The 26,835-nt window shown below is 37.6% G+C and overlaps 1 protein-coding gene across 1 annotated transcript in view; it reads right to left on the reverse strand.

Moving 5' to 3' along the window:
• Positions 1–449: 449 nt before the first annotated feature.
• CSDE1 (cold shock domain containing E1) overlaps positions 450–26,835 on the reverse strand; it is a 40,119-nt gene continuing 13,733 nt past the window's right edge. Inside the window, 20 exon segments of the mRNA XM_034654150.1 lie at positions 450–1,383; positions 1,722–1,854; positions 2,597–2,760; positions 3,493–3,671; positions 6,688–6,807; positions 8,081–8,193; positions 8,764–8,939; positions 9,563–9,670; positions 13,168–13,332; positions 13,416–13,556; positions 15,359–15,557; positions 15,559–15,569; positions 16,416–16,541; positions 16,651–16,779; positions 17,125–17,206; positions 19,724–19,821; positions 20,438–20,530; positions 20,933–21,042; positions 22,142–22,340; positions 24,032–24,181. Coding sequence (XP_034510041.1) covers positions 1,336–1,383; positions 1,722–1,854; positions 2,597–2,760; positions 3,493–3,671; positions 6,688–6,807; positions 8,081–8,193; positions 8,764–8,939; positions 9,563–9,670; positions 13,168–13,332; positions 13,416–13,556; positions 15,359–15,557; positions 15,559–15,569; positions 16,416–16,541; positions 16,651–16,779; positions 17,125–17,206; positions 19,724–19,821; positions 20,438–20,530; positions 20,933–21,042; positions 22,142–22,340; positions 24,032–24,172 — 2,535 coding nt within the window. The 5' untranslated portion in view covers positions 24,173–24,181 and the 3' untranslated portion in view covers positions 450–1,335.

Raw genomic sequence — 26,835 nt, forward strand, 5'->3', positions numbered from 1 at the left:
AGTCACGCGGCGGGCCGCACCCAGACCCGCCCCTCCCACACAGGACGTTTCAAAAATGAAAGCGCTAGGTGCTAGAGTCTCAAAAATCAGTAAAACTTTATTCGCTTCCATTCTTTCGCCATTAACAGAAAACTGGAGAAAGCAAAAATGTTTCGTGTTTACAAAGATAAACGGCCTCTTTACCCAGAGAAGTTCAAAACCTCAAACGACAACGGGGAAGATAAAAGCGCCCTCCCCCACATCCCCTGAGCTGCCCTAGTCATCTTAGACAAAGCCTTCAGTCCACTGGCCAGGGACCCTGGATGTGGCCAATTCAAGATGAGGGCCAAGAAATCAGACCAATCCGTTCCCGTGATATAAAGTCTAACAGAAGCTACACCAAGGGTCAAGTGCCTGTATTTCACAGGACACAGGAACCAGGCGGCTACTTATAAAAAAAACAAGATTCATTTCAGGCACAACTTTTTTATTTTTTTTTGTTTTTGTTTTTAAATCAGTAAAAGAAACCGAGTCCTAGAAGCTGCAGTGATCTAAGCAGCAGCAAGTTTGTGCATTCGTCTTTTTGTTTTGTTTTTGTTTAAATACGATTAAATTACCACACTGCTGGCACACCTCATTTGCATGAAATTCTGCACCATACATACTAATTGTAGTAAAATTACCCCCCTCCCCAATCCCAGGAAAAAAGAAACTATTCTGGAAGATAATTTTCACTGAAATCTAACCAAACTTCGTTAAGTGGACTGTGACAAGATTATAAATGAAAAATAACATTTTAACATTTGGCCATCAACTTAAGGAAATGGTTTGCCTATACAAATTTTTATAATTTTTGTAATTTTTAATATATTCTACCTTCATATGGTCCTCAGGATTAAAGCATAATGAACAGGAAAGAAAAGGAAAAGAACGCAACTGAGTGCTAAGGCAGAACGTCTTGCCAGATAGTAATGAAGGTAGAGTATATGCTAAATACCAAGTGCAGAATTTCATAGGGCCAACAAGAGAACAGTCTATATTTTTCACTTACACAGGCGAAGTGGATTTTGCAATTACCAGTTGCGTTAAATGCACCAAATAAAGCTCCTAAAATTGATACTATAAGGCGCCACCTTAAGTTTTCCAGGCTGCAACTGTGCATAATTTTAAAATGGTTTTCTTAAATTTATTTATTTTTTTAAACATAACACGAGGAAGGTGTTAAAACTGGTGTAATAGCTCAATAGAATAAGTATTCCAGATTTTGGGAGGGATGAAGAGGGAGATATTCAGAACCCTTCACCAGAATCCCCCCAACTTGATCATAGTGGATTAATGATGTGCTTGTGGATGTGGTTAGTCAATGACACCAGCTTGACGGATCTTTCTTTCTGCACCAAATCCCTGTGAAGAAGTAAAATTGCAGTTAATTACTATAAAAGCATTTCTTTTTAATCATCGTAACCACCACCATTTCTTTCCCAAAGGAGGAAATCCATAGTGAGCCCTCCTGAACTATTACCTAAAATCTGTTCAAAAGATCAGGAAGACCAAGAAATGTGCTTCTTACTGTGAGCAGCCATTACTGTTAGGGACTAAACCAATGTGTAGGGAGTTTTAACGAGTTACAAGCATACTGAATCCTGAAGTTCCCTGCTTCATTAAGCTCTGAGCTATGCTGAAATAGCATACTGGTCTGTCAGCTGCCCCTACCCACCCCAAAACCTTGTATGTCCTCATACCATTGAGTTATCTGGTCCCCTTGGCTGACGAAGAACCATTAGGCGAGGAGCACTGGCATCATCCAGGGTGATGTTCTTCAAGCGATTGACCAACCTATCAGGTCGTGGAGCCGCAACAGCCTTGGGGCCCTCGCTGTAATGAAGTCAAGAGGTGAGAAGAAACAACTCTTGGTGGGAAGAAAGCAAGTACTTGCAGAGGAGTATGTTTTCTATCTAACTACCCCAATGACTCAGTTTTAATGAGGGGATTCTTGCCTCATCTAGCCAGCTAGCTAGCAAGACAGGACAGACAAGTTTGTTTATGTTTTTATTCCCAACTCAGGGTTTATTACCATGGAGGAGGGTCATCCCCACCCCCACTGGTCTGCAACTAGAAAAACCAGTTCCACAGACACACAAAATGAGGTAGTGGATGTGAAAAACCTTAGGAAAATTAAGTATGAAGAAATATTTCAAGAGACTCCCAGCTCCTCTCATGGTAACGTTACGAATTTAAAACATTTAAAAAAGCAGAGACAGTACTGCTAAACTATAAAGTTAGAATTTTAAGCAGCATATAAATGGCTTAATGGAAGAAAAAGCTAAACAGAATCCTTTAAGAACAAGGACTGCATAATCTTATTATATTTAAGTTCTAATACATAGAATGTACTCAGTTAATGTTTCATTGGGCCAGATTTGTAAGACTATACAATTTAGAAAATGAAGACTAGAGATTAAAAAAAAAAAGAGGAAAGATCAAGAAATAACCAGAAAGTGGCAGGATTAAAAAAAAAAAAAAAAAAAAAAAAAAAAAAGCAGTGATGAAAAGTGAAGAGAGTTTATGGAAGTTTAAAGACAGTCCAGGGAGTTTACCAGCCCAGCAACAAACTCACCAGACTCGCCAAACATTACAAGCGCTGCACTTGCCAGTGCGCTGATTAAGAATCACTGAGAATTCCACCTCATCTCCAGCCTGTAGCTCAACGCCATCCTGAACTTCTTTCACATGGAAAAAGAGCTTCTTGCTATCTCCTACTTCATAGTTAATGAAGCCAAACTGGGGGAAGAGGGAAGAAAAAAAGAAAGAAAGAAAGAAAAAAAAAACATTACAAGGGGTACAAGTGCCTCACCCTGAATGAAGCACAATGCACGAGCCTAACTAGAAGGGGGTTTCTAAAACATGGTATTCATGCTGATGCTCCAGTTTAGCTGCCTGTGCTAGAACGTGAAAGCATATGGGTCTGAAAAACTTGTCAGGGAAGAAATCTACCTTTGAAATCATTGCCATTCAATCCATCATAGCCTGACTGAAACAAAGCTTGCCTTGTGTCTTCATACAGAATATGGAGTTTTTGAATTAAGCAAAAAATCATACTGAGATCTCAATATAAGGAATAGTTTTGTTTGCCCTAATGTATTTTATGAACACTTTTACACATGCCTGCTTTCTTTGTGTGGTCTGCAAAAGAAGCTCTGAGCTAAAGTATACAAAATCTTAAATCCTTTTAGTCTGAAAAATCTCACTCCAAACTTATTTTCCCTGTCATGTAATGTTAGTTATCAATAATACTCTTAACTTTCTTTTTGTTCATATCACCATTTTCTTCAGGTGGTTTTCTTCATATTTTTACAAGCTACCTCAAACCATTGAAAAAGGGGTGGAGTAGAAATAAAAACCAAGTGAATACTGACGGTTCTCCCTTGGCTGAAAAAATTCCAAGGTTTTGGTTAACACTTGTTTACCAACTCATAAAAGGATCAAGTTCAGATCCAGAGAGGTACCACTTACCTGATCCTTCACACACTCCACTGTGGCCCTACGCAGGGGTGTGATGTTGTAGGCCATAGTCTGTGCATTTTGGCCCAAGACACACAATTGGAACTTGACACTCTCCCCTTTCTGCAGACAATCCCCTTTGTTGGCCATCCCAACTATGCCAAATGGATAGACCTCACCTTTCATATCCCCTGTAAAGAGAAACAGGTATAAAGTCTAAAAACTAGTATTTCACAACAGTCCTATGCTGATGTCACTAATAAATTTATAAGTAAATTGCTAAAAATGTATTATGTTCCTAAAAAGATTTTTATACCTGAGAAATTCTACCATAAAGCTTCAATGAAATAATACTATCATGAAAACAAGACAGAACTTGTAGTATTTCACTAGCGAATGAACAATTTTAAAGTTTATTTTTTTTAGTAATCTCTACACCCAATGTGGGGTTTGAATTCACGACCCTGAGATCAAGAGTTACATGCTCTTCAGACTGAGCTAGCCAGGTACCCCTAATAAACAGTTTTAAACCACACTTACGAAATTAAAAACACTATCACTCACAACCTCATTATCTAAATATTTGGGCATTTTAAGCAGAATTGGTTGCTAACGTGATCCACTGGATCATCTGCTTCCCCCGTTCACAATATGAGCCAACCAGTCAAAAATACTACTGACCCACACCTAACTGGGCATTAACCAAGTCAGGCACAGACAAAAACAATGTGGATAAGTTTCTCTGGCATTCTACCTCTTTTGTTTGTTCTGACTGTGGCTCCCTCAAACCAACAGGTAGTTTTCTCCCAGTTCAGATCTCAGCATACTTTTTCTTTAAAAAAACAGTAAACATTTTAGGCTAGTAGGTCATCCTATTTTTGTCACAACTACTCAAATTTGCTGCTATAGAAAGCAACCAAAGAGAATATATAAATGAATGGTTATGGCTGTTTCAAGAAGACTAACTTTATAGAAACAAGCCACCACATTTTTGTAGAGCTCTTCCCTAGAGTAAAAAAATTGGCAGGGGCACCCAGGTGGCTCAGTCAGTTAAGCATCTGACTCTTGATCTCAGCTCAGGTCTGTATCTCAGGGTCATGAGTTCGAGCCCTGCGCTGGGCTCCATGCGGGGTGTGGAGCCTACTTAAAAATAAACAAATAAATAAATAAAAATTAAGAAAATGAATTTAAAAAGTTGGCTGGAGGTCAGTGCAGGCTAGGAATAAAAACTGGGCCAAAGGTTCAGCTGCTTATCGTTATCAGTTCAGCTGGATGGTGAAGCCACTGAATCAACAAAAATGAAGAGGAGAAAACCATCAGGTGGAAAAGGAAGCTTCAGAACTGGAAATGCTTTTAATAATTCTCTTGATGATTACAGGGTAAGTGAAGGTTTTCTTTTCAAACATACAGGAACCACAACTTTAAGATACACTTACAACAGATAAAGTCATGCCATAAGGATTAGAGATATAGAAACAGCTGGTCTGATGTAGTTGTGTTAATACTACCATTTATTAAACATTTACTTACAGATTCATATTTAATCTTTCCAGATTATTGGATTCAGGTTATATCCTTATTTAAAGGTGAAGAAACTGAGGTAGGAGAGATTTAAGTAATTTGTCTAAGATTATATAGCTAGGAGGGGAAGAGTTGGGCGTTTAGATCTAGGCGTGCCCTACTTTAAAGTCCATGGTCTTTCTTATACAGAGTATTGCTATCTTCCTGATTAAAAGAGCTGTTCTCACCAACAACTGGGAAAATGTGATCTGTCTAGTCTCAAAAACCTCTAGGTTTATAGATGCCAGGCAAGTTTCCTTTTCCATAAAATTCTTGCTTTGGACTGTTGAAGAATAAGTGGACTGGGGATTGGGAATACAAAAGAAGCATCATGTTACAGAGGAGGAAGAAGGGCAATTCAGTATCACCAGTTAGTTGCCTAGTCCCCAGAGCCCTTTTAGGAGTATGGTGTAATCATGGTATTGGTTTAAAATACTGATTTGCAAAAGGCCAGATTTGTACTGAGTGATTTTTTTTTTTAAAAACAGTGTGTGTTTAACCACTATTGTTGGTAAAGGTGGGAAAGCAGAACAAAGTAAGTTTATTTTAAATTAATATGAATTAGATCTGAATTAACAAAAGGAGTGATTAAAATAAAAGACTGATTTGCTATAAAAAGTACTTCTATTTGGAGGAGTGTTAGGATGGCGGTTGGGGGGGGGGATGGAGTGTAGTGGGTTTCTATGTAAAACAAACTCCTAAGGACCTCATGTGGTAAAAGGAACATGTTATCAAGGTTCAGTTCTTTCTCTCAAATGACCTGTTCTTCCCCACTTCATGTTCTCTGACTCCTACGTGACACAAGATTTATTCTCTTTGTGAGCCAAGCTATCATCAACCCTTTCATCAACCCCATCATTATGGTAATTTAGCTATACTAATCCAGTGGTTCCTACTACCATTCCTACTGCAAATTTATTTTATGCAAAAAGTAGGTTTTTTTGTTTAGGATTTATTTGAGAGAGTGCACACACATGAGCGAGACAGGCAGAGGGAGAGCAGTTCAAGCAGACTCTACACAGAATGGAGCCTGAAGCAGGGCTCAATCTCACGACCTGAGCCAACCAGGCACTCCCAAAGTTATCTTTTTGGTGCTAATTGCTGGGGCTAAAGGGTGGCATCAGAACTCAGAATTATTGAAGATGGGGAGAAAAAAGCAGAAAATGAAAAATATAGAGTGCTTTGGCCCAGAGACCAGTCCTAGGATCCACATGGAACCCTAGCTATTAAAGAATAAATACAATACTTTTACAGAAAGCAAAAATGTTCATAAAAGTGAATGCTACTAGGAAATTTGTTAATACTGATGTAAATAACTAGAGAATAGTACAGGAAAACTATAAAGTTGTACTAAACACAGTCAGTCAATGTGAGTATCTGATGATCACACATTAGATGCCCATTTCAATATAACTCAGTTGCCCACCTATCAGTCATTTGTTCACAACACAAATCCAGGCTGATCTAATGTCCAAAGGATATAAAAATAAAAGCCAAGAGATGGGGGTGGGGAAGAGTCACTTTTCCTTAATTTCAGTTTTTAAGGAATCTGAAAACAACTGTGACAAACACCAATATATTTTAAAATGTTCAAAGTAGTCATGTGAAGGTAAAAAATTTCAAACAATCTGATGGGGATGTTCTTACCTTCCTCCACAATCTCAATCATTCCTTGGTACTCAGTCTGTGTTGGATCAACACTCCTCAAGGGGCGAATGACTTTCCCAGAGTAGATGGTGGGATCAGCTTCCTCAGTAATGCCATTCACTACAAAACAGAGCATGTCATACCTCTTACTCAACAATTTTAACTCTACTCCAGAGGAAAAGCGGCAAAAATCATTGCAACAAATGTTAACAGAGGGCTGGATTGCTTGTCTGCTATTCTTTTTTTTTTTTTTTTAAAGATTTTATTTATTATTTGACAGAGATAGAGACAGCCAGCGAGAGAGGAAACACAAGCAGGGGTGCGGGAGAGGAAGAAGCAGGCTCCTAGCGTAGGAGCCTGACGTGGGGCTTGATCCCATAACGCCGGGATCACGCCCTGAGCCGAAGGCAGACGCTTAACCACGGGTGCCACCCAGGCGCCCCTATTCTTGAAATATTTCTAAACTACCATTAAAATAAAGTTAATGGCAACCCCAACACTTACACACTTCCCTTTATTGTAATCTTTTTTTTTTTTTTTTTTAATTCATGAGACAAGAGGGAGAGGGAGAAGCAGAATCCCTGTGGGGCAGGGAGCCCCATATGGGACTAGATCCCAGGACCCTGGGATCATGACCTGAGCTGAAGGCAAAGGCTTAACCGACTGAGCCACCCAGGCGCCCCCCCACCTTTATTTTAATCTTAATAACATATATTACTCTATTTCTAAACGTACTAAACAATATTTTACTCATCTTGTTAGCCTGTGAATACAAACTAGAAAATAAACTCAACAAAGGCAGGGATTTGTCTGATTTCTTGACTGTTACATCCCCAGTACCTAAAACACAGCATGCACTTAGATATTTACTGAATTGAAATGAACATTCACGACTGTCCTTTCTCTAGGTCTCACCAAGAAAAAGTGTTACTTGGGAAGCTGAGATGAAAGCCAAAAGTTGCAGGTTTTTAAAAGTTAGAGGTCCTAAATAACAACAGTTTTCTTAAGTTCCCATTATTCAAAACAGTCTCCTAGAGGAATGCCTCTCTTTCCACCCCTATGGATATTACATCTTGGAGTTATTTTTTAAGAAGAAAATATGAAATTGAAAATAACCATAAAGCGAAGGACCTCATCTACTGGTTCTGAAATTCAAGTGTACATGGGAATTATCTAAAGGGTTTGTGAAAACAGACTGCCCATCCTGACTTTAGTAGGTCTGGGGTGGGGTCAGAGAATTTATTATTTCTAATATGTGGCCAGGTGATGCTGCTGGGTCATACCTGGGGGACCACTAATCTAGAATGATTGGGTTTTTGCTCCCTCTCACATCCTACTCCTTATTTCGTACCAAAAGCATAGACTGAATTAAGTAAAAATCACAATTCATTACCTGAGTGTGTTTTGTTCACTTTTTCTGCACTGACTTTGTTGCCTTTGCCTTTGGACAAGCTGTACTCGACCATGTCCCCCAGTTCCAAGCTATCAACATCACCAGAGAACTCACTGGGAAGAAAGGAAACATGTGAATGAGACATCACCATAAATACCAACAGCAGCAAATAAATTTTATTTCTTCTATAATAACATTCATGGTGTGCTTACATATACTGGATACTGTATTAAGCACATTATAGGCACTGACTCATTTAATCCTCAGAAACAACCCACTGAGAGGTTACCATTATCCCCAGCTTCAAGACAAAATAAAATACCAGGAGGTTAATTAGGTGGCAGAATCTGGATTTAAACCTGAACCGCCTCGGAGTCCACACCCTTACCTAACGCTATATTAGAACACCAAATCAAATGTACAATTCTCTGGTAACAACATATAAAATGCTATTCTTTCATTGAAGCAGAAAAGTTCTTGTACAATGTCCAAAGCAGGTACAGGCCTTTATCTTTTGGCCACATGTTCTCTATACAGACAATTAACTTTTGTTTATATATTGCCATAATTTTACCAGTATGAGATCTGGAATTAAAAATATATAACCACCCAATACTAAATGTTTTGGACTCCCAAACCAAAGAATGGATAGTAAGCTCTAAGTTCTCCAAGACATTCCTCACCTGTAATGGAAAAAGATTTCCTTATCATGATTGGCTGTTTCAATAAATCCAAAATTATCCTTCAGAGTTGCCACATAACCCAAGAGCCTCTTGGAGTTGGAATTACGACCTAAAAGTCGCACACAAGTTGCAATCTGTTGTCCAGGCCTCTGTTTGTCACTAATACTAAATTCAACCTGTGAAAAATAAGGACATTTATTAATACCATGTCTTTTCCACACCAAGCTCCTTACCTCAGGACCTATAACTTCCCCAGACCATGGTTTCCACTCCAAATATCCTTTGTGTCAAATACTCTGATGCAATACATTTTCACCAAAACTAATACTTCTATGTCCCATTCCATTTTTCATAAGAGATCAAGTTTTGCTCTCCAGTGTGTATTTACTCCTTATAAATTCACAATTTCTTTAAAGCAGGGCTATCAGAAAACCAGACATATTAAGTTTGAGAAAAATGCACAGCAATATAACATCTCTGGTGTGATTTTACTTTGATAATGTTCTTCTGGTGGCTGTTCTAGCTTGTAATATTATTACTTTTACCTAAGTTAACTGATTTAGGCATATCTTAGCTAGTGTTTAAATACTGACTCCTCAAAAAGCTTTAACAAAGGGCTTCCTAGACTCTGTTCTAACTGAATAAGCTGCTTTTAAATGGGAAGATGTTCTTATATTAAACTCATAAGCACAAAGCATTTTAGCAAAGCTTGAGAAGATTAAAAAGAAACCACTGTGCAAGACTTATGATTAAGAGGACAACCTTTAACCCTCCTCTCAAATGAGCAGAAGTATCTTGCCTTATCTCCTATTTGAGGAGAAGTAGATCCTTCCACATCCTTGGCTTGAAAAGCAATAGTCAATTTCACCCCACAATCATCATAAGCAATAACACCATCCTCAGCTTCCTAAAAAAGATAAAGAATACAATGAAAAGAATCAAGAACAAAAAGGCAATAAACAGCTACAGTTTTTATAGACCCTTGAGCTGAAGAATTGTCACAGCTGTAGAAATATCCTATTCTAGGGTCCCCTAAAGTAAAAGAGTTTTCATATGAATAAAAAAAAGGTGGTCTTGCCTTAACCCAGGACTCACTCAATCTGCTGTAATTAGGTCTTTTAGTCTCAAGGACCTAATTTTTGTTGTTGAGGAGGGAAAGCTTATTAAAAATTTACCACACACTCATTCAATACTTCTCACAAACTGTCAGAAATTAAACTGAGCATGTATTCTTAACAGCGGAAATTCTGGGGGTGCCTGGGTGGCTCAGTTGTCAAGCACCTGCCTTTGGCTCAGGGTGTGATCCTAGCGTTCTGGGATCGAGCCCCGCATCAGGCTCCTCCGCTAGGAGCCTGCTTCTTCCTCTCCCACTCCCCCTGCTTGTGTTCCCTCTCTCGCTGGCTGTCTCTCTGTCAAATAAATAAAATCTTTAAAAAACAAAAAAACAACCCCCCCCAAAAAAACCAGTAGAAATTCTGTAGGGCAAGAAGCTTTTCTACCACCTATTTTGAATCTCCCATAGTACCTTGTTAGTGTTTTGTATGAAATGTATTTAACTAATGAACAAGAATTTAATTTGGTATAGATCTAACAGAGTTCGGAGCACGTGAAATTCAAACAGGCAATTATACCAATGGTTCCACAGTAACACTTAAATCACTGTTGAATACAAGATAAGCTCTTCAAAAGTCTAAGAAATTTTGGATATGCCACACAGAATCATACAGTAAACAATGACACTGTATAGCAACGACATAAATTATACTGCTTCTATGGTTTCAAATATCATTTCTATGGGGATTACTGCCCATATCCCTCCTTTCCTAAGCTCCAGAATACATTACCAGTTATTATTATTCGAAACCAATTAATTTCTACTTTGACCATTCATATTCCTTACACAACTGCTATATAGTCATACTGGACATTTAAATTGTATCAGACGTTATGTTACGCACTTTATATTATCAAATTTAATGTTATTATAAAACCATCTTCAAAGTTACTCTTCTATTAGGGAAGTCTTAGGAAGTTAAAATCAACTTGACCAAGGTTATACAGCCATTACAAAATGATGCTAAGGATTTGACTTAAGTTAAATGAAGGAGGGGGTCAGTGAGTTCAGGTCTGACTCCAATGACACGGACTCTTTTGCAAGTCAACCACACTCGAAATCTCAGCATTCAATTTTGCTCTCAGCTCTAACGCATTAATCTCAATATCCAGTCAACACCGTCATGACAACATACTCCACAGTAAGTATAGAAAATAGGGATAAGACAATCCCTGCTCATGAAGAGCCCAGTTTAGCAAAGAACACAGATTCATAAACAAGTGTAATACACTGTTATAAATAAGCACAATGACAGAAACTCACTAAGGTCCACCGTTGGCCAAGAAGAAAAGAACAATAAAAGGGCAGGAAAAGTCTCATACAAAGGCTGTCTTGATCAAGTCAGTTTTGCCAGAGCCATACAGGAAGCAGGGCATTCTAAGAGCTAAAAACCATTAAAAATAAGCCCCACTGGTTTTCTTTTGTTTTTATTATTTTTAATAGCAGCACTGTGAAATTCCTACTATGGGCCAGGACCTGTGAGAGATTTTTCAACAATACAGGAGACTGTGATTTTTTTGTTTAAAAACTTAAGCTCAGAGGTGAAATGATTTCCTAAGCTACAAAATAAATTGTAAACAAGATGCTATTCCACTCCTGGGGCACCTGGGTGGCTCAGTCAGTTAAGCATCTGCCTTCAGCTCAGGTCATGATCTCAGGGTCCTGGGATCAAGCCCCACATCGGTCTCCCTGCTCAGCAGGGAGTTTGCTTCTCCCTCTCCTTCTCCCCCCCCCCACGCTCCCTCGCCCTCTCAAATCAATTAAAAAAAAAAAAGATGCTATTCCACTCTTACAGGCTCCTAGTTATTTCTAAAATCACATGACCTTCTCTCTCATGTAACTTCTCTTGTCTACATCCATGATCTCTGTCCCCCGGTTCAAGGACTATCTAAATTTCCTATCAGGCCTCTTCATCTTTTGACTTTCTCCACCCCTATCTAGGGTTCATACTATTGCCATTTCTTCCTGAAGTGCACACCTGATGACACTTTCCAAAAGAAATCTGAGTACAGAACAATGTCTAAATTCTTTAGAGTAGCAATCAAACCTTCTCAATCTGGCTGTATCCTGATTTTTACCCTTATTTCCCCATTCGACCCCACCAAAGAAAAACCCTATCTTCCTATTTAACTAATATTTAGTGCTTTCTAAAGAACCTCTGAATTTTCCTCATCTGTACCTCTATTCTGTGAGGAATGTCCTTTCCTCATTTATCTCCACCTATTAAAGGTCAGTGCCTTAGTGAAACCATCCCAAATCCGCCCCCCACCATTAGAATTCATTTTAGCCATGGCACGCTTATTGACCTTTAATGGCATCATTTTATATTTTGTATGAATTACCTGCTTCTATACAACTCCCTATTATTTACTTGAGAGCAAAAGCCATGTTAGACTAGACAGCTTTATATTTCTGTTCATTGAACTATTCAATAAATGGAATTCAAACATGTGATCTGAATCTATCCAAATTTGAAAGTTTTAAACTGCTCTGGAAGACAAATGCTATCATTTTAGATGAGCGGTTCTCAACCGGGGGTGATTCTGGGATGTCTGGCAGTATCTGGCAACACTTGTGGCTGTCACAGAAGGGGAGAAGAGAGATATTGGTCTCTGGTGGGAAAAGGCCAGGGATACTGCAAAACATCCAGCAATGCACACAACAGCCACCTACCTCCACAGAAAAGTCAATAATGCTAAGATTAAAAAACCCTTTAGATTATTAGTTCACCACTGTTGATATTACAGAGAATTCCAAAAGAGACAATAGTCAACTCCATTATTGTGTGGACAGTGCTTTCCTTGAAGCAGAAGTCTAATAAAGAGCTACATATATCGGGGCACCTGGGTGGCTCAGTCGGTTAAGCATCTGACTCTTGATTTCAGCTCAGGTCATGATTTCAGGGTCATGAGACTGGGCCCCGCATCAGGTTCCATGCTAAACTTGGAATCTCCTCCGTTTTTCCCACTCCCTCACCCCTTTTGGTCCCCTCACGCACCTCTAAAATAATTAAGTCCTTTTTTTTTTTTTTTTAAAGATTTTATTTATTTATTTGACAGAGAGAGACAGCGAGAGAGGAAACACAAGCAAGGGGAGTGTGCGAGGGAGAAGCAGGCCTCCCGCCGAGCAGGGAGACTGACACGGGGCTCGATCCCAGAACCATGGGATCGTGACCTGAGCCGAAGGCAGACACTTAACGGCTAAAGCCACCCAGGTGCCCCTAAAATAAATAAATCTTAAAAAAGAAAAAAAAGCTACATAATAAATCATTTTCATCATGTAAAACTTACCTTTTCTTTGCCTTTATTTGGGCTAGTGGTTTTAGGATTGGAGAAAGTGGCTTCTTTTTCTACAGTGCCCAGAAAACGATGATCTGAATGGGAGTGGAATGAAACCGTGCCCTTGGGAAGCTTTTTAATCCTAATAGCATGATTTCTTTGGGCAGAGAGCATATCCTACAATGATAAACAAAAGTAACTTTAAACTGAAAAAGGAAGCACCAAGAAACCATCCCATTCTTTTCTCAAAAACTACTCACAGGAACCACAGTAAACTCTACTTCATCTGCAATATGGAGCTGGTTCCCATCCAGAATTTCACTGAAGTGGAAGAACATACGAGCATCACGATCCACACACTTGATGAAACCAAAACCATCTCTCATGGCAGCTATTACACCCTGAAATCCAGATAATATTTTCACTGGCTGTGAAGCTTTCCAAGAAAACAACACTCAACTCTGGAAGCATCAAGTTAAATTCATTAGGAATTCTCTGTATTAATGACCCAAATTCTTCATCTATGTTTTATTTCTCCATTTAAATACAAACTCATTGCTTTAAGTCTTTCAGTAAATTAACCTCTAAGCAACTGTGTGAGATGTTACTCCTTGACCAGTATTTATAGAAAAAATTATCACATTTGAATTTAAACACATGCACACAATATATTCCTTTTAATTCTCAAATCTGTGAACTTGGTATTATTATCCTGTTTTGTAAGATGAGGAAACTGAGGCTGAGCGAGGTTAAGCAGTTCGTCCAAAACACACAGCCAATTAAGTGGTAGAATCAAAGATTCCAAATAAGGCCCAAACTTTATGACAACATCCAGAAATTTTAAAAATCTATACACTAATATACTTTAAATACTTCCGAAGTCAACTAATGGCAACTTTTTAGTCTCTACCTCAAAAACTTTATGTGAGTTTAGGCACAGGAAAGGCTTAAGATTTAGGTCTGAAGTGGGGTGCCCGGGTGGCACAGCGGTTAAGTGTCTGCCTTCGGCTCAGGGCGAGATCCCAGCATTATGGGATCGAGCCCCACATCAGGCTCCTCCGATATGAGCCTGCTTCTTCCTCTCCCACTCCACCTGCTTGTGTTCCCTCTCTCGCTGGCTGTCTCTATCTCTGTCGAATAAATAAATAAAATCTTAAAAAAAAAGAAAAGATTTGGGTCTGAAGATATAGGAAATCCTTTCCTTATTCCCCCACCTTCTTACGAAATTATCAGCTCTGTGAGGGCATTATATCCAGAGTTAACTGGCCCATAGCAGGTGCTCAAATGTTTATTGAAACAATTATTATCAACCTACCAATGGCTTATATATTGCATATTTTTTTACATGATTACTGATGACTATTCTATAACCAGTTCTGAATATAGCATGAACAGTATTCTGACGTTTAATCCTTGCTAAATCTTAATGGCAGCCAAGCTACTCTACAATGTAGTCCATACGGTCAGGCAAAACAGATGTTACCCGAGAAGTTTTTTAAAAATTCATTCATTTGGTTCTCAAAATTTTTGAAGTTAAAAGCACTCTGCAAGTGTCCATAAGATCAGATCTCCAAAGTTAAATGTTAAAAGTCCCAAGAAACTTAAATTTCCATTGAATGTACCCAGTTCCACTGACAGCACTGAGATATACCACACGTTATAACCCCCAACAGAACTAACTATGAAATTACATCTGAGAAAGCTAATTTATGAAAACCAAGCTTGTAAAACATGTTTGGGAAACAATTCCGGTAATATGTCACTCCTAGACTTATACCTACTAAACAGAATTTGCAAAGCCCTGCTGTAAAAACTAAAAACCCCAAAACCTATTTAACTTTGTTTTATCTACTGTTTACTAAACATCTTATGGAACAGTTCGGGAAAATCTACAATGATAGACTTGAATTTTCTCAGTATTCCTATTTAAGGTCCAGAGAATCACTGACTTTCAAAAGATCTTAGAAATCATCCTGTACACATTTCCTTTTCTAAAACTTTTTCACATCTACTCCAAGACAACTGGTAGAGTCAGATATCAAATCCAGACTGACTCAAAAGATCCATTTTCTTAATCATTTAACAAGGTAATTGCCCAATGTCACCATTACCTTAAAGACTTCTCTTAGTACAGCATTACAAATTTGAATATAACATTGGTCCCCATATTGAATCCAAGTATCAAATAATATCCAACACTTACCATTTCTCTGGCTTCATTAGTGAACTGAAATGTATTTGATAGAACTTCTATGTTGGTTGCTCGTTCTAATTTGTCACGTCGGTCTGTTGAAATATTAAACCTAACATGGTCGCCTTCCAGCAGGGTCACCTTGGATTTTGTATCTTTGTCTCCAAAGGGAAGTTCTTTAGGAATCACAAAATCAACTTTGATGCGTCCTGAATGGGTCATTCTGATGAGAAGGAAAAACTATTTTAGCTGGAGATTTCTCATCCTTCCTAGTTCTAAGTCAAACAAGAAGAACACACAGCAAACCCATGTTATTTATAATAAACAGTTCCCTACAGGGAAAAAAGATGTTGATAACGTAAGTCCAATTTGAAAGCTCTGTGTTCTATGGTCACATGATACAATCATAAAATCACAATAAGAACCTCCACTCTGACACAGAAATATTTTATTTAAGGAAAAGAATTTCAAGACTTTGATGTTTCACATTTCTTTAGCAATGACACCACTAGCCTCCTCTCCTCACCTTACCTCCCACACAAATGAAACAAACGGGGGGGAGGGGGGGACGGGGGGAAGTGGTCAGGAGAGAGCCCCAGTAAACACACACCCAAACTGGTTTCCGCCCAATTTAACCAGCATTTTTGTCCCTTTCTCCTTATCACCCAGTAAAAAAATTAAACATATTCATGGATACATCACTGGTTTTTCATTTAGTTTAATTATATATATATCAAGAAATATTTAGGGGCGCCTGGGTGGCACAGCGGTTAAGCGTCTGCCTTCGGCTCAGGGCGTGATCCCGGCGTTATGGGATCGAGCCCCACATCAGGCTCTTCTGCTATGAGCCTGCTTCTTCCTCTCCCACTCCCCCGCTTGTGTTCCCTCTCTCGCTGGCTGTCTCTATCTCTGTCGAATAGATAAATAAAATCTTTAAAAAAAAAAAAAAAAAAGAAATATTTAATTGTTCCACCATCATAAAATTACATTATTGAGTAAAATTTCCATACACCAAATTACTCTACTACTGATGAGACAAAAGAAAACTCTCCTGAAAAAGACTACTTACCTGGTTTTTACTGGGTACTTTTGGGATTACTTTGGTTACAGTTCCTTCAAAATGTTCAATGCTGATATCTTCAAAAATGACTGTTCCTTGAGGCAATAGTCTGACATCTGTTGCAACTTCTTTACCCTAAATCAGAAAGGGGGGTGGAATCATGTAATTTTAATTGTTTCTTAAAAATGTAATTCATTTTTTATCTTAAAAGGAGGCCAAAGATCAAGTTAGTCAACTGTCTTACATTTCTGTCCTTGATCGTGAATTCCACGTCATCTCCAGGCTGTAAGGTTTCTAAGTCACCCTTAAATTCACTATAGTGAAAGAATATCTCTTTTACAATATCACCTCTTTCAATAAAGCCAAACGCCTCCTAAAGATAGACAAGCAAAACCCAAAAAATAATAGGAACATCAGGTACTATGAAGTGTACATATTTATGATTACAATTTGCAATCAATAAGCCTTTTCATAAAATCATACTGTACCAGAAACAATATATTTGGTTAGGTCTAATATTAGTATCAATCACATGGCCCATTTTAAAGAACATAACGAATTAATAACCAAGAAATTTTACGAGATTACTTTTGATGTTAACAGCGAAATATTTTTAAAGGGAAGATAAAGAGGAAAAACAAAAGGCTTAGGTATGAAGTACAGACTAAAAGTAGTCAAAGAAAAAACCTCAAGTTTCTCGTCATTTGATGACACTTACCTTCATGGCACAAACTACTCCCTGACAGCGGGCTTGTTTCTTTTTCAACAGCATAATGTTACGAGCACTGACAGCACCAGTACTAGAAAGGAATAATCAGGTGGGGACCGGGGGGGGGGGGGGGGGGAGTCAAAGAGGGGTGAAAAATGCATTGGTTTGGTTAGATTTGATGAGTCCAGAGAAACAAACTAGTTTTCTAAGGCCTCAAGAATTTTATGTCAAAACGAAAAGCAAATGTAGTTTATGGCACATGATCCTTTTCATATAGCTTCATATGCAAAGGATTTTTGCTCAAATTCCCTAGTCTTCTAAATTGGGCACACACATATGTATCATTTTTCTCTTAGACTCTTAAAAGAATATCATGGACACTCTATGCTTTTCTATTGCCACAAAAGAAATAAAAGTCACAAGCTGAACGCAACCAAAGATGGGGAATCTAGTTTTAGGAAGGTCATTTCTTGGATAAACATTTGAGTAGGTATATATGCTGCAAACAAAGGTAATGGGGATACAGAGATGAATAAGAGATGGTCCCTGTTTTCAACGAGTGCTGAATTTAGTAGCTATCCCATCAATTATTTCTTGATTAAACAGCCATAAAAGAAAGTTGAGTATATGCAGTGATTAAAGAAGAAATTTGCTACACTTTAAAAAATGACCTTCGCCTTCACTGAAAACCAATCAGGCACCACACATTATCCTGTCCCCATCTTTGAGCAGCAGCAATGTGAATCTGACTTCATTTTAAAGATGGAACAGACTCTTTGTGTAGTTGTTTTAAGAAAAGCTGCAGACTAAGCGATTACTTCCCTTAATTTTTCATGGACAAACTACAACCCAATTGTGCTTTTAATTTCAAAAATTAACAGAATAATGAAGGCACTGGAAAAATCCTACTTGCCTTTGCAACTTACTACACTGAAAGGTTTTAGAGCCAGACTGGGGATCAAGTATTTCAAGGCTGTATGACTTCAGGCAAGTCACTTTATGAGAACATACCTCAATTTTACAGATGGAAGACATCAGGTGAAGCTGTTCTCAGGATTAACAACTATATATAAAATATTTAGTACAAGTGCTTGGCACACACAGAAATTTAATAAAGGTTAAATAAAGCCCCTTCATTGGCTCCACCTTTAGACTCAAGCCCTATCCCCGTGCTTCCTGAGATCAAATTGAGGCCTTCAGACTAGAACTATTAATACACCCACCAACTCAATCTGATTCATTTTTTAAAGATTTGTTTATTTATTTTAAAGAAAGCATGTGCAACAAGAGAGCGTGTGAAAGAGAGCACGTGCAAGGTAGGGGAGGGGGAAAGGGAGAGGAGCAGGCTCCACGCTGGGGGCAGGGCCTGACGTGGAGCCGATGTGGGCCCAGATCCCACAACCCTGAGGATCATGACCTGAGCTGAAATCAAAAGTCCGACACTTAAATAACTGAGCCACCCAGGCACCCCTTGATCTAATTCCTTTAAATGAAGACTGAACTCTTACAAGAGGTAAGGTTTAGGACTAATAATGCTGCACACGCTCTTGAGATTTTGCTTTCTCTGTGCTATTGGAAAGTGCATTCCTAGCATTTTTTCCAACTTCCTACTTTTAACTTCCTTCTGTATTCTTATAAAAATAATTATCCCTAGGCTTTAACTACACTTTCCTCACACTTAGGAATTTCAGAGCTATAGATTTGTTCTATTACTAGCTTGTTTCAGACTTATACATACAAGTTAAGTAGCTTCACCTAGATATACCCAGATACCTCAAATTCAAAATGCCAAAATAAGAATTCTTCTCCAAAACTTAATACTTTCTTCTGTATCTTTTTATTTAATCTGGTTAATAATATCATCATCTGACCAGTAGCCAAGGTGGCATCTGGGACTCCCCTCTCGTTAATTCCAATATACACCTCTACCTAATCCACCACAAAACTTGATTTTATCTTCTCAGTGTGGCTTGACTTCTCCACCTGACCACCCCTGGCCTATCCATATTAGATCAGACCCTCATCTTGCACATTAACTCTCAAGTCAATGCCTCTAGAGTACCCCTACTCTCCAAAAGTCTGCCATCTCCATGACTTTCAATGATCTAAACTGATAGCACCTCCATCCCCACTCCCATCCCCCACTTAAAATCCAAGAGTTCTAGGACTATGGGATAAAGCTCAAACTTCATCTTCCTATGATCCAGTCAATTCAATCAACTCAAACTTTTGGCCATTTCCTCAAAATGATGCTTCTACTCAGAACACTTCCCCCCCTTCCCCAACTCCCTAGTGACTTTACACGCTTCCCTCAAAACTCTTCTCCAGCACTGCAGCTTTTGCAAAACTTTCACTGACTTTTAGAACAGCTCCTTGAAAGCTCGGACCATATTTTAATAGTATTCCTATTTTTGACATCTGCACAGTGCTCATCACAGAATAGACCCTCAAGTGCCTAGCTAATGAAATTTAAAATCATGAAAATTATCGTTAAAATTATCCACAAGTTAGGTTTTTAACTCATTTCAAATTTCTTCTTCTTATTGGAAGGGGTGAACAAAAGAAACAAAACAAAAAACCCCAACTTAGGTGGAAAAAAAGAACTTACTGTTTATTGTTATCAATTACAAAGTTTATTTTATCTCCAGTTTCCAGCTGAACATTCCCTTCGACATCTTCAGGGGTGTAAGTCAGATAAAACACTTCCTGTGAATTAATAAGTTATTATCACTATATTGGCAGGATGCACATTCTCTGTATACTGTGATTTACTTTGTTAAATACCTCTTAAACTGGCATTTTAAGCCAAATTTCTTAAAAATGCTTTATAACAAGTACATCATTTTATTCATATAAACACACTTCCCCTCCATGATGCTGATGACTTCTGCGAGTCCACAGCTGAGCAGCAATCCAACTTCAAAAAGCTTACACACGTGGAAGCATTTGCCCAGAGACTGTAGTTACATTTCAAAAAAAACAATTTTTATGTAAGGCATTCCAAACAAAAAAGATGGAGTTAGTGCTTAAAAGGAACCGGAAAAAAGATCCCCTCCCACAACCCCCAAAAAAGCGAGTAAAAGGAACATTTTACCTTAATGTTCTAACTAAGGTCACACTTGGGCAAGCTAAGACACTTGGAAGTCCTAAGGATTTTTTCTTTTTAAAGTTTTTGATTATGCTGCACTCGAAGCCTCTTAGAAACCAAATTTAAAATGGAATTTATCAACTGCAGCTTACGTTTTCTATTTTGAATTTTAAAGTACGCTTATAGATCACATGGTGGATCAGGCAAAGGTTTAAGAAAAATACACAAGTTTACCCCATTACGTTCGTAGCATACACTCCCTGTTGGACTCTGACCCGGGGCAGCTGGAGATTTACTCTCTAAGTTGTGAGGAACAGCGCACACAACCTACCAGTCAAAAAAAAAAAAATTTCCATTGCTAATCATTTCAGGAGCAGCACTGTGCAATATTAACTGAATTTTAATATCCTCTATACTATACATAGGGATGCATTTTAATATGATCCACAAGAGGATGTCATGCTGCCAAGTTTCAAACTTACAGTACGTAAACTGACTGTAAGTATAGACTTAGGGTTATATGTAAAAACCCAAACTGAGTCTTGACCATATTTTATATTTCAGGTCAAGAAATGCCAGTGCTTCTGATAGAATTTTAAAATAATAATTTTTATATACTATAGCTCTCTCGCGTGCAAACTGAGGAGATGGGGAGAATCTTCCTTTTCTAATGTGAAAGATATGCAAATGCAGGGCCCTAAGAAAACACAAAGCATCAAAGCCACTAACTTGTCCATTCATTCTTTCTTCAGGGAGGATTTCTGGTTTTATCTTCACCAGTTTAACAGCAATGGGTTTCCCAGTCCGCCGGTCAGATGATACTTCAAATTCAACATCATCTAAAATAAAGTAGTATTGTATTTGTTGGACTAATTTTGACAAAATGGTATCTCATTTTCAAGCCAAACTTAATGCAGCATTTGAGTTGCTGTAGACCGGTGATTTCTCAAAGTGTGGGTCCTGGACCAGCAGCAGCAGCATCACCTGGGAGCTTAGAAGGAATGCAAATTCCTGGGCCCCACTCCAGACCTATTCAAAGACAAACTCTAGGCACCGGGTACAGCATTTTGTGTTTAAACAAGCCTTCCAGGTTATTCTGTGCAGCATTTTGTGTTTAAACAAGCCTTCCAGGTTATTCTGACAATAGTAATGCTTCAGAACCACCGCTTTAGATTAAGACATGAGTATCTTAGTCTTAATTTTCATAGCATTTACTCTTACTGCAAATGAGGCAATATAAAGATCATGACTTTTGGCAAGTTTTCTTTTTCTTAAGCTTCTCTGTACCTCTTTTTGGAAAAAAAAAAAACTTCTCTGTACCTCAGGTTCCCTCACCCACAAAATAAGGATTAACCAAAAAAATGCTCTTGTAGGATTTAGAGTATTTAGCATGCAAATACTCAATTAACTGTTGTTCTGACTTTCCCCCCAAAGATATTTTAAAAAACACACACTGTGACCTTATAATTTCAGTCTTCTACTAAGCCATACATTTTCATATGTGAAAGTGATTTCTACGGTGTAAGCCAAGATAAATAGTCCAAGTGGTGACATTCTCAGTTTTTTTCTTTTTTCAAGTACTACCAAAAATATTACCTGGTAAAACAGTCAAAACTAACATTATAAAAGTTTAATATTTTCATTGGCTTAAAATCTAATATACAACTAAAGTCATGAATACGGAAAAAAAATATCTTCCAAGTATCTATTTAAAAAATATTGTAATAAAAATTCAAAGGTATCTTTAAGTCAATGAGTCTTTCATCCCCCCAAAAGACACCACCACAATTAGAAATCAGGATTCTGCTGGTTTAGGGAGACACATGTCTGTAACTGGGACAATTAAAAGGCCAAAACTATAACACTGTTATGAGCAAGTTGACATGCAACAGAAATGTGTGATGAGTATTTTAAAAAGGATAATCAATGACAGATTACCTCCTACTTTTAAGTCCTGCAGGTTGCCATTATACTGAGAACAGTGGAAGAAAAGTCTAGCTTGACGTTCTGAACACTGAATAAATCCGTAAGAGGTTAGCAGTTTTTCAATAACCCCAGTTTCACGCAATGCTGCTGAAGTACCGTTAGGGTACCCATTGTGTCCATTGTTATGGAGAAGGTTTGGATCAAAGCTCATCTGTTTTAAAAAGAAAAAGAACTTAATATATTCAGATCTGTACATTAGCTCCATAGCATACTAAGTCTGTTAACAAATCACTAAATTTTTAATTTAAAAAGGCAAGGAAAATTAGGTAAAGGGAAGCTTATGGGTTTTTATTACTGAAATATTAATTTAGCTAACAAAACATTTCAGAAGACATCATTTCATTTATTTTAGGGAATTGCCCCAATTTACGGCAGAATTTTCACTTACCAGCAAATACGATTTCTGAAGTTTAGTGTTAACGTAAAGCAACTGCATTAAGTAAAAGCTGCTTTCATGTTAACTTTAAATTACTAAGACAATAATTTCGGAACAAAGGTAATGGATATCCAAGGGATGGCAATCCAAACTACCATAACACTTAAGAAATTAAAATCAACTTTGAAACTTTAATAGAAACCTTAATACTATTTGGTAAGCCATGCATCCACAAGCAATTATTTAAATTAGTAGAGATGGAAACAAAAGAAACTTTGTATGCAACACTTATTTTGAACTAGAAAATATGAGAATAATGCATACTTGGATTCTTCAATGGAAGACAAGCCCAAACAGTGAGTTGGAAAACAGGATTTTTCTAAGACAAACCTCCAAGACCACAAAAGCTCTTCAAATCTAAAACTTTTAATCATATTACAGGTATATTTAAAGAAATCTTTTCATCCATTTGACGCTGATGAAATCTCTAAATACTGCCATTTGCTTCTATGATCATAAAAAGCAAAAGAAAACAGTCTTTAGTAAAAAGAGCTATTTAAATACAATGCAATGGAACCTGTTTACATCATCAAATACTGTCTATCACATTGGATATTTCATTTTGCCTTACTTGAGTAAAACTATAAAAACAAACTATTTTATTAATGTAAGTGATGAATGAAAGAGGACAAAATCCCTAGCAGAGGTTAGGTCTGTAACTGATTTACTTTGACAGCAAGATATCCACATCTTTACTAGTTTAAGACCCTTTCAATGAAAATTTGACTTATTAATAAGCATTTTAAGCATGATGCTGGATCTTATTAATAAAAATATATTTCATTAGGGGAAAAAAATGACAAATTCTAGAACAATAAATCCAAGTATGAGTAAACAGTGTATAAGATGGCCAAATCATGCAAATCAAAGCCATCTAATCTGCATGTGGTTTAGTTCTAGTTCTTTCATGCTAGACACTGCTCTGTGTTTAACATGTATTATCTCATGTAATTTTTACAAAGCCCATGAGAAAGTAACATCACCATTTTACCAATGAAGTAACTGACATAGAAAGGCTAAATGACTTGCCAAAGTCAAATGGTAGAGGATTCAAACTAAGAAAGCCTACTTCTACAATCTGGCTCTAAAGTAGGGTTTCTCAAACTTCACCTACCTAGCAATCTGGTTAAAATACAAAATACTGATGTTAGTGGGGGCAGGAGTTTGAGATTCTCCACTTCTAACAAGCTCCCAAGGCGATACCAATGCTTTAGATTTTTGGACTCATGTTGAGTAGCAAGACCCTAAATTACTAAATTTATCTTTTCTGATTCAAGGTGAAGAAAATGCCCAGGGGAAGTTAGAAAGTGAGTTTGCAGGTTATTTCAACCAAAGTTGAGTGGCCCTCCTAAATCATGCTCTTAACACAAAGCAAAAAAGCTGGGATGACTGTTTTCCTGACTTACAGATCTCTGATACGTGGGGGTCCTCTTTTGTTTTTTAGTCCCAGATGAGGTAGAAGATGAAGATAAAGGTAAAGAATGTGAAGGAGGGGCTGCAGGAGGGGGATGAGGATCTGATGATGATACAGTAAAAGCGTTCTCCATCTCAAACAGCTGTGATAACATAGCACAATGTTTGTAACTACGATCAAGAACAATTTAACACACACTTGACAGTCAAGTTCTTTATCTTTTCAGATTCATCAGGTTACTTCAGCAAAATATAATTCATTCAATCAGACTTCTACTGAAAGAAATTATGGTGTTAACATTAAAAGGTCAAGCTGAAATGTATTTTTAACCATCCTTTTCCAATCCCTAATCTACAACATTAACAATCTTTTAAATGCCATCAGGATTCTCTGGTCGTTGCTACAGTGACACAATTCAGCCGAATTTCTTCTCAATGTCTCACAACTTTACAAATAATCCCAAATTCTCAATGATCTTGTCTCCCCAGAGTACACACAAAGATAATCCAATGGGGTATGGGAAGAAAATATTACAACTATGTAATTATTTTGTCCAGAGATAAAACTTAGCTTTTATAAATATTTATCATGTACTTTCAGGAGAGGACTCACTGAGTTGGTATGTTAGATCACACCACATATCACACACATAACTTAGGTATTCTGAGGGAAGGGTGAAGAACTCTGTTAAGACGTTGACAAATGAGGCCCTCACTTATTCATTTACTTTCAGCATATTATAGTTTATATTTGCCTAATTAAGTGGACAAATTTAGCTATCTAGCTTAACTAAACTGTCCTCAAAAAAAAGACAAATGGCTGAAAAAGACTGCTGAAGAATCTTATATAAAAGATAATGCCCATAAGGCAAGCACACGCGAAGAAAATGGGACCTGATACTTCTCATCCTAGTACTAGTTCTTTGACCTCCAAATCATAACATAAAAGGACCATTTAATAAGATCTGACAAGTATGCCAAAGCGTTAATATCAAAACTATGATACAGACTTATACTAGGAGCAATAAAACACACTATGCGTATACCGTTCCTCACATAATTCACGATGGCATAAAGTTTTTAAACACCTAAAAACTAAGCATTTAGACATTATATTTAGTAAGAGTGGAAAGTTTCTGCACTGTTAACAGGTAAACTATTTTTATAATATTGCTTATTTCAACTTTATTTGTAGCACTAGATTTTACAACACAAATAGAAATCTGACGATGCTGTAAGTACATACACAAGTACACAATGACTGTACACAGTAAATACTATTACCTTTACTAACAATTTGATCAAATTAATTTGAAGAAGACTATTCTAGGTCCAAGATACATCTTGGATCATAACTTTCAAGCTGAGCTTCTCTCATTTTGGATGATAGCTCTTATTACCATATAGGTAAGAACACAATACTGCGATTTGTAACACAAAGGCCATGAAGTCACAAAAACCTCAAGTCTCCAGTCCTACCACATATTCCTGCAGGCCAAGGTAAGACTCTTGTTTTTCTAAGGGAAAATGAAACAATTACAAGGAGTTAGAACTATACCTTTCCTGCTAAGATTAAATTGTTTCCCAACAATGGTTCTGGAATTTAGGCTGTATTGCTCTTTAAGTTTCACCTCACCTCTAAATGAACATCAAAACACAACTGAAAAAGGGTACTTCCTTTCTCCTAGCATCTTTCCTGACTGAAGTTTCTTTTCTAGCCTTTATCCATTTGGGGGGCGGGGGAGGGGGTGTCTCTTCTTTTTTAAAGAAAAACGCATTACTCAAGCAACTTTAGATAGAACAATAGGTTAACACCCTTCCCTTCAAAGAATTCCTTGCAATTCAGACTAAACTACATTTCTATGGCACTGCAAAATTTTCTTAACCAGCACCACTAAAACTTTAAGGAAGTACCATTAAACAAAAAGTTCATTTTTAAAACACCACCAATTACATAAAATTGTAAGTCCAATGGCAAAAGTAAATGGCTCAAGAGCAGATGCTTAATAAAAAATTAAGACACCCCCCCCGCAAAAAAAAAAAGGGTGGAAGGAAAGGACCAATGTATAAATGTTATTTGGCTTTTCTTAAATAGGGGGAAATATCAATTTATTTGCTCACCTTATAGGATACAAAAATATACTCAAGATAGATTGAGTTAAATACTCTAACAAACACCAAATAAAAACATACTATTAATAAAATCTTTGGAAGGAAGACTTTCCAGATTTGAAATAGAAAAAAACTGCAAAGGATCAATATTTGATTAGATGAAAAGGACAAGCTTTTACACGAAAACTTAAGGAAAACAAATCCAAGTGTGTACTATTAAGGAAATTTAAATCAATAAGAACTGTAACAGTCACCCCTTTTCTGCATTTTGCTTTCTGCAATTTGTTACCCCCATCCCCCCAATAGCAGTCTGGAAGCAGGTGATTCCTCCTGACACATCCTCAGGTCAATAGTAGCCTCAGACTCTGTCACCATGCGTAGGTCATTCATCACTTCATCCCATCATGTAGGCATTTTATCACCTCACATCATTACAACGAGGGCAAGTACAGCATAATAAAATACTCCCAGAGACACATTCACGTAACTTCTACTATACCGCTGTAATTGCTCTACATGGATATCTTACTGCACCTAATTCGTAACTTAAACTTAATCACAGGTATGTTGGTATAGGAAAAAACATACTCTATACAGGGCTCCACACTACTTGCAGTTTCATGCATCCAGTGGGTCTTGGAACATACTCCCTGCAGATAACGGGGTGGGGGGGAAGGGGGGGCGG

The sequence above is a fragment of the Ailuropoda melanoleuca genome, chromosome 2, assembly GCF_002007445.2.
Source record: "Ailuropoda melanoleuca isolate Jingjing chromosome 2, ASM200744v2, whole genome shotgun sequence".
NCBI classification, from domain to species: Eukaryota; Metazoa; Chordata; class Mammalia; order Carnivora; family Ursidae; genus Ailuropoda; species Ailuropoda melanoleuca.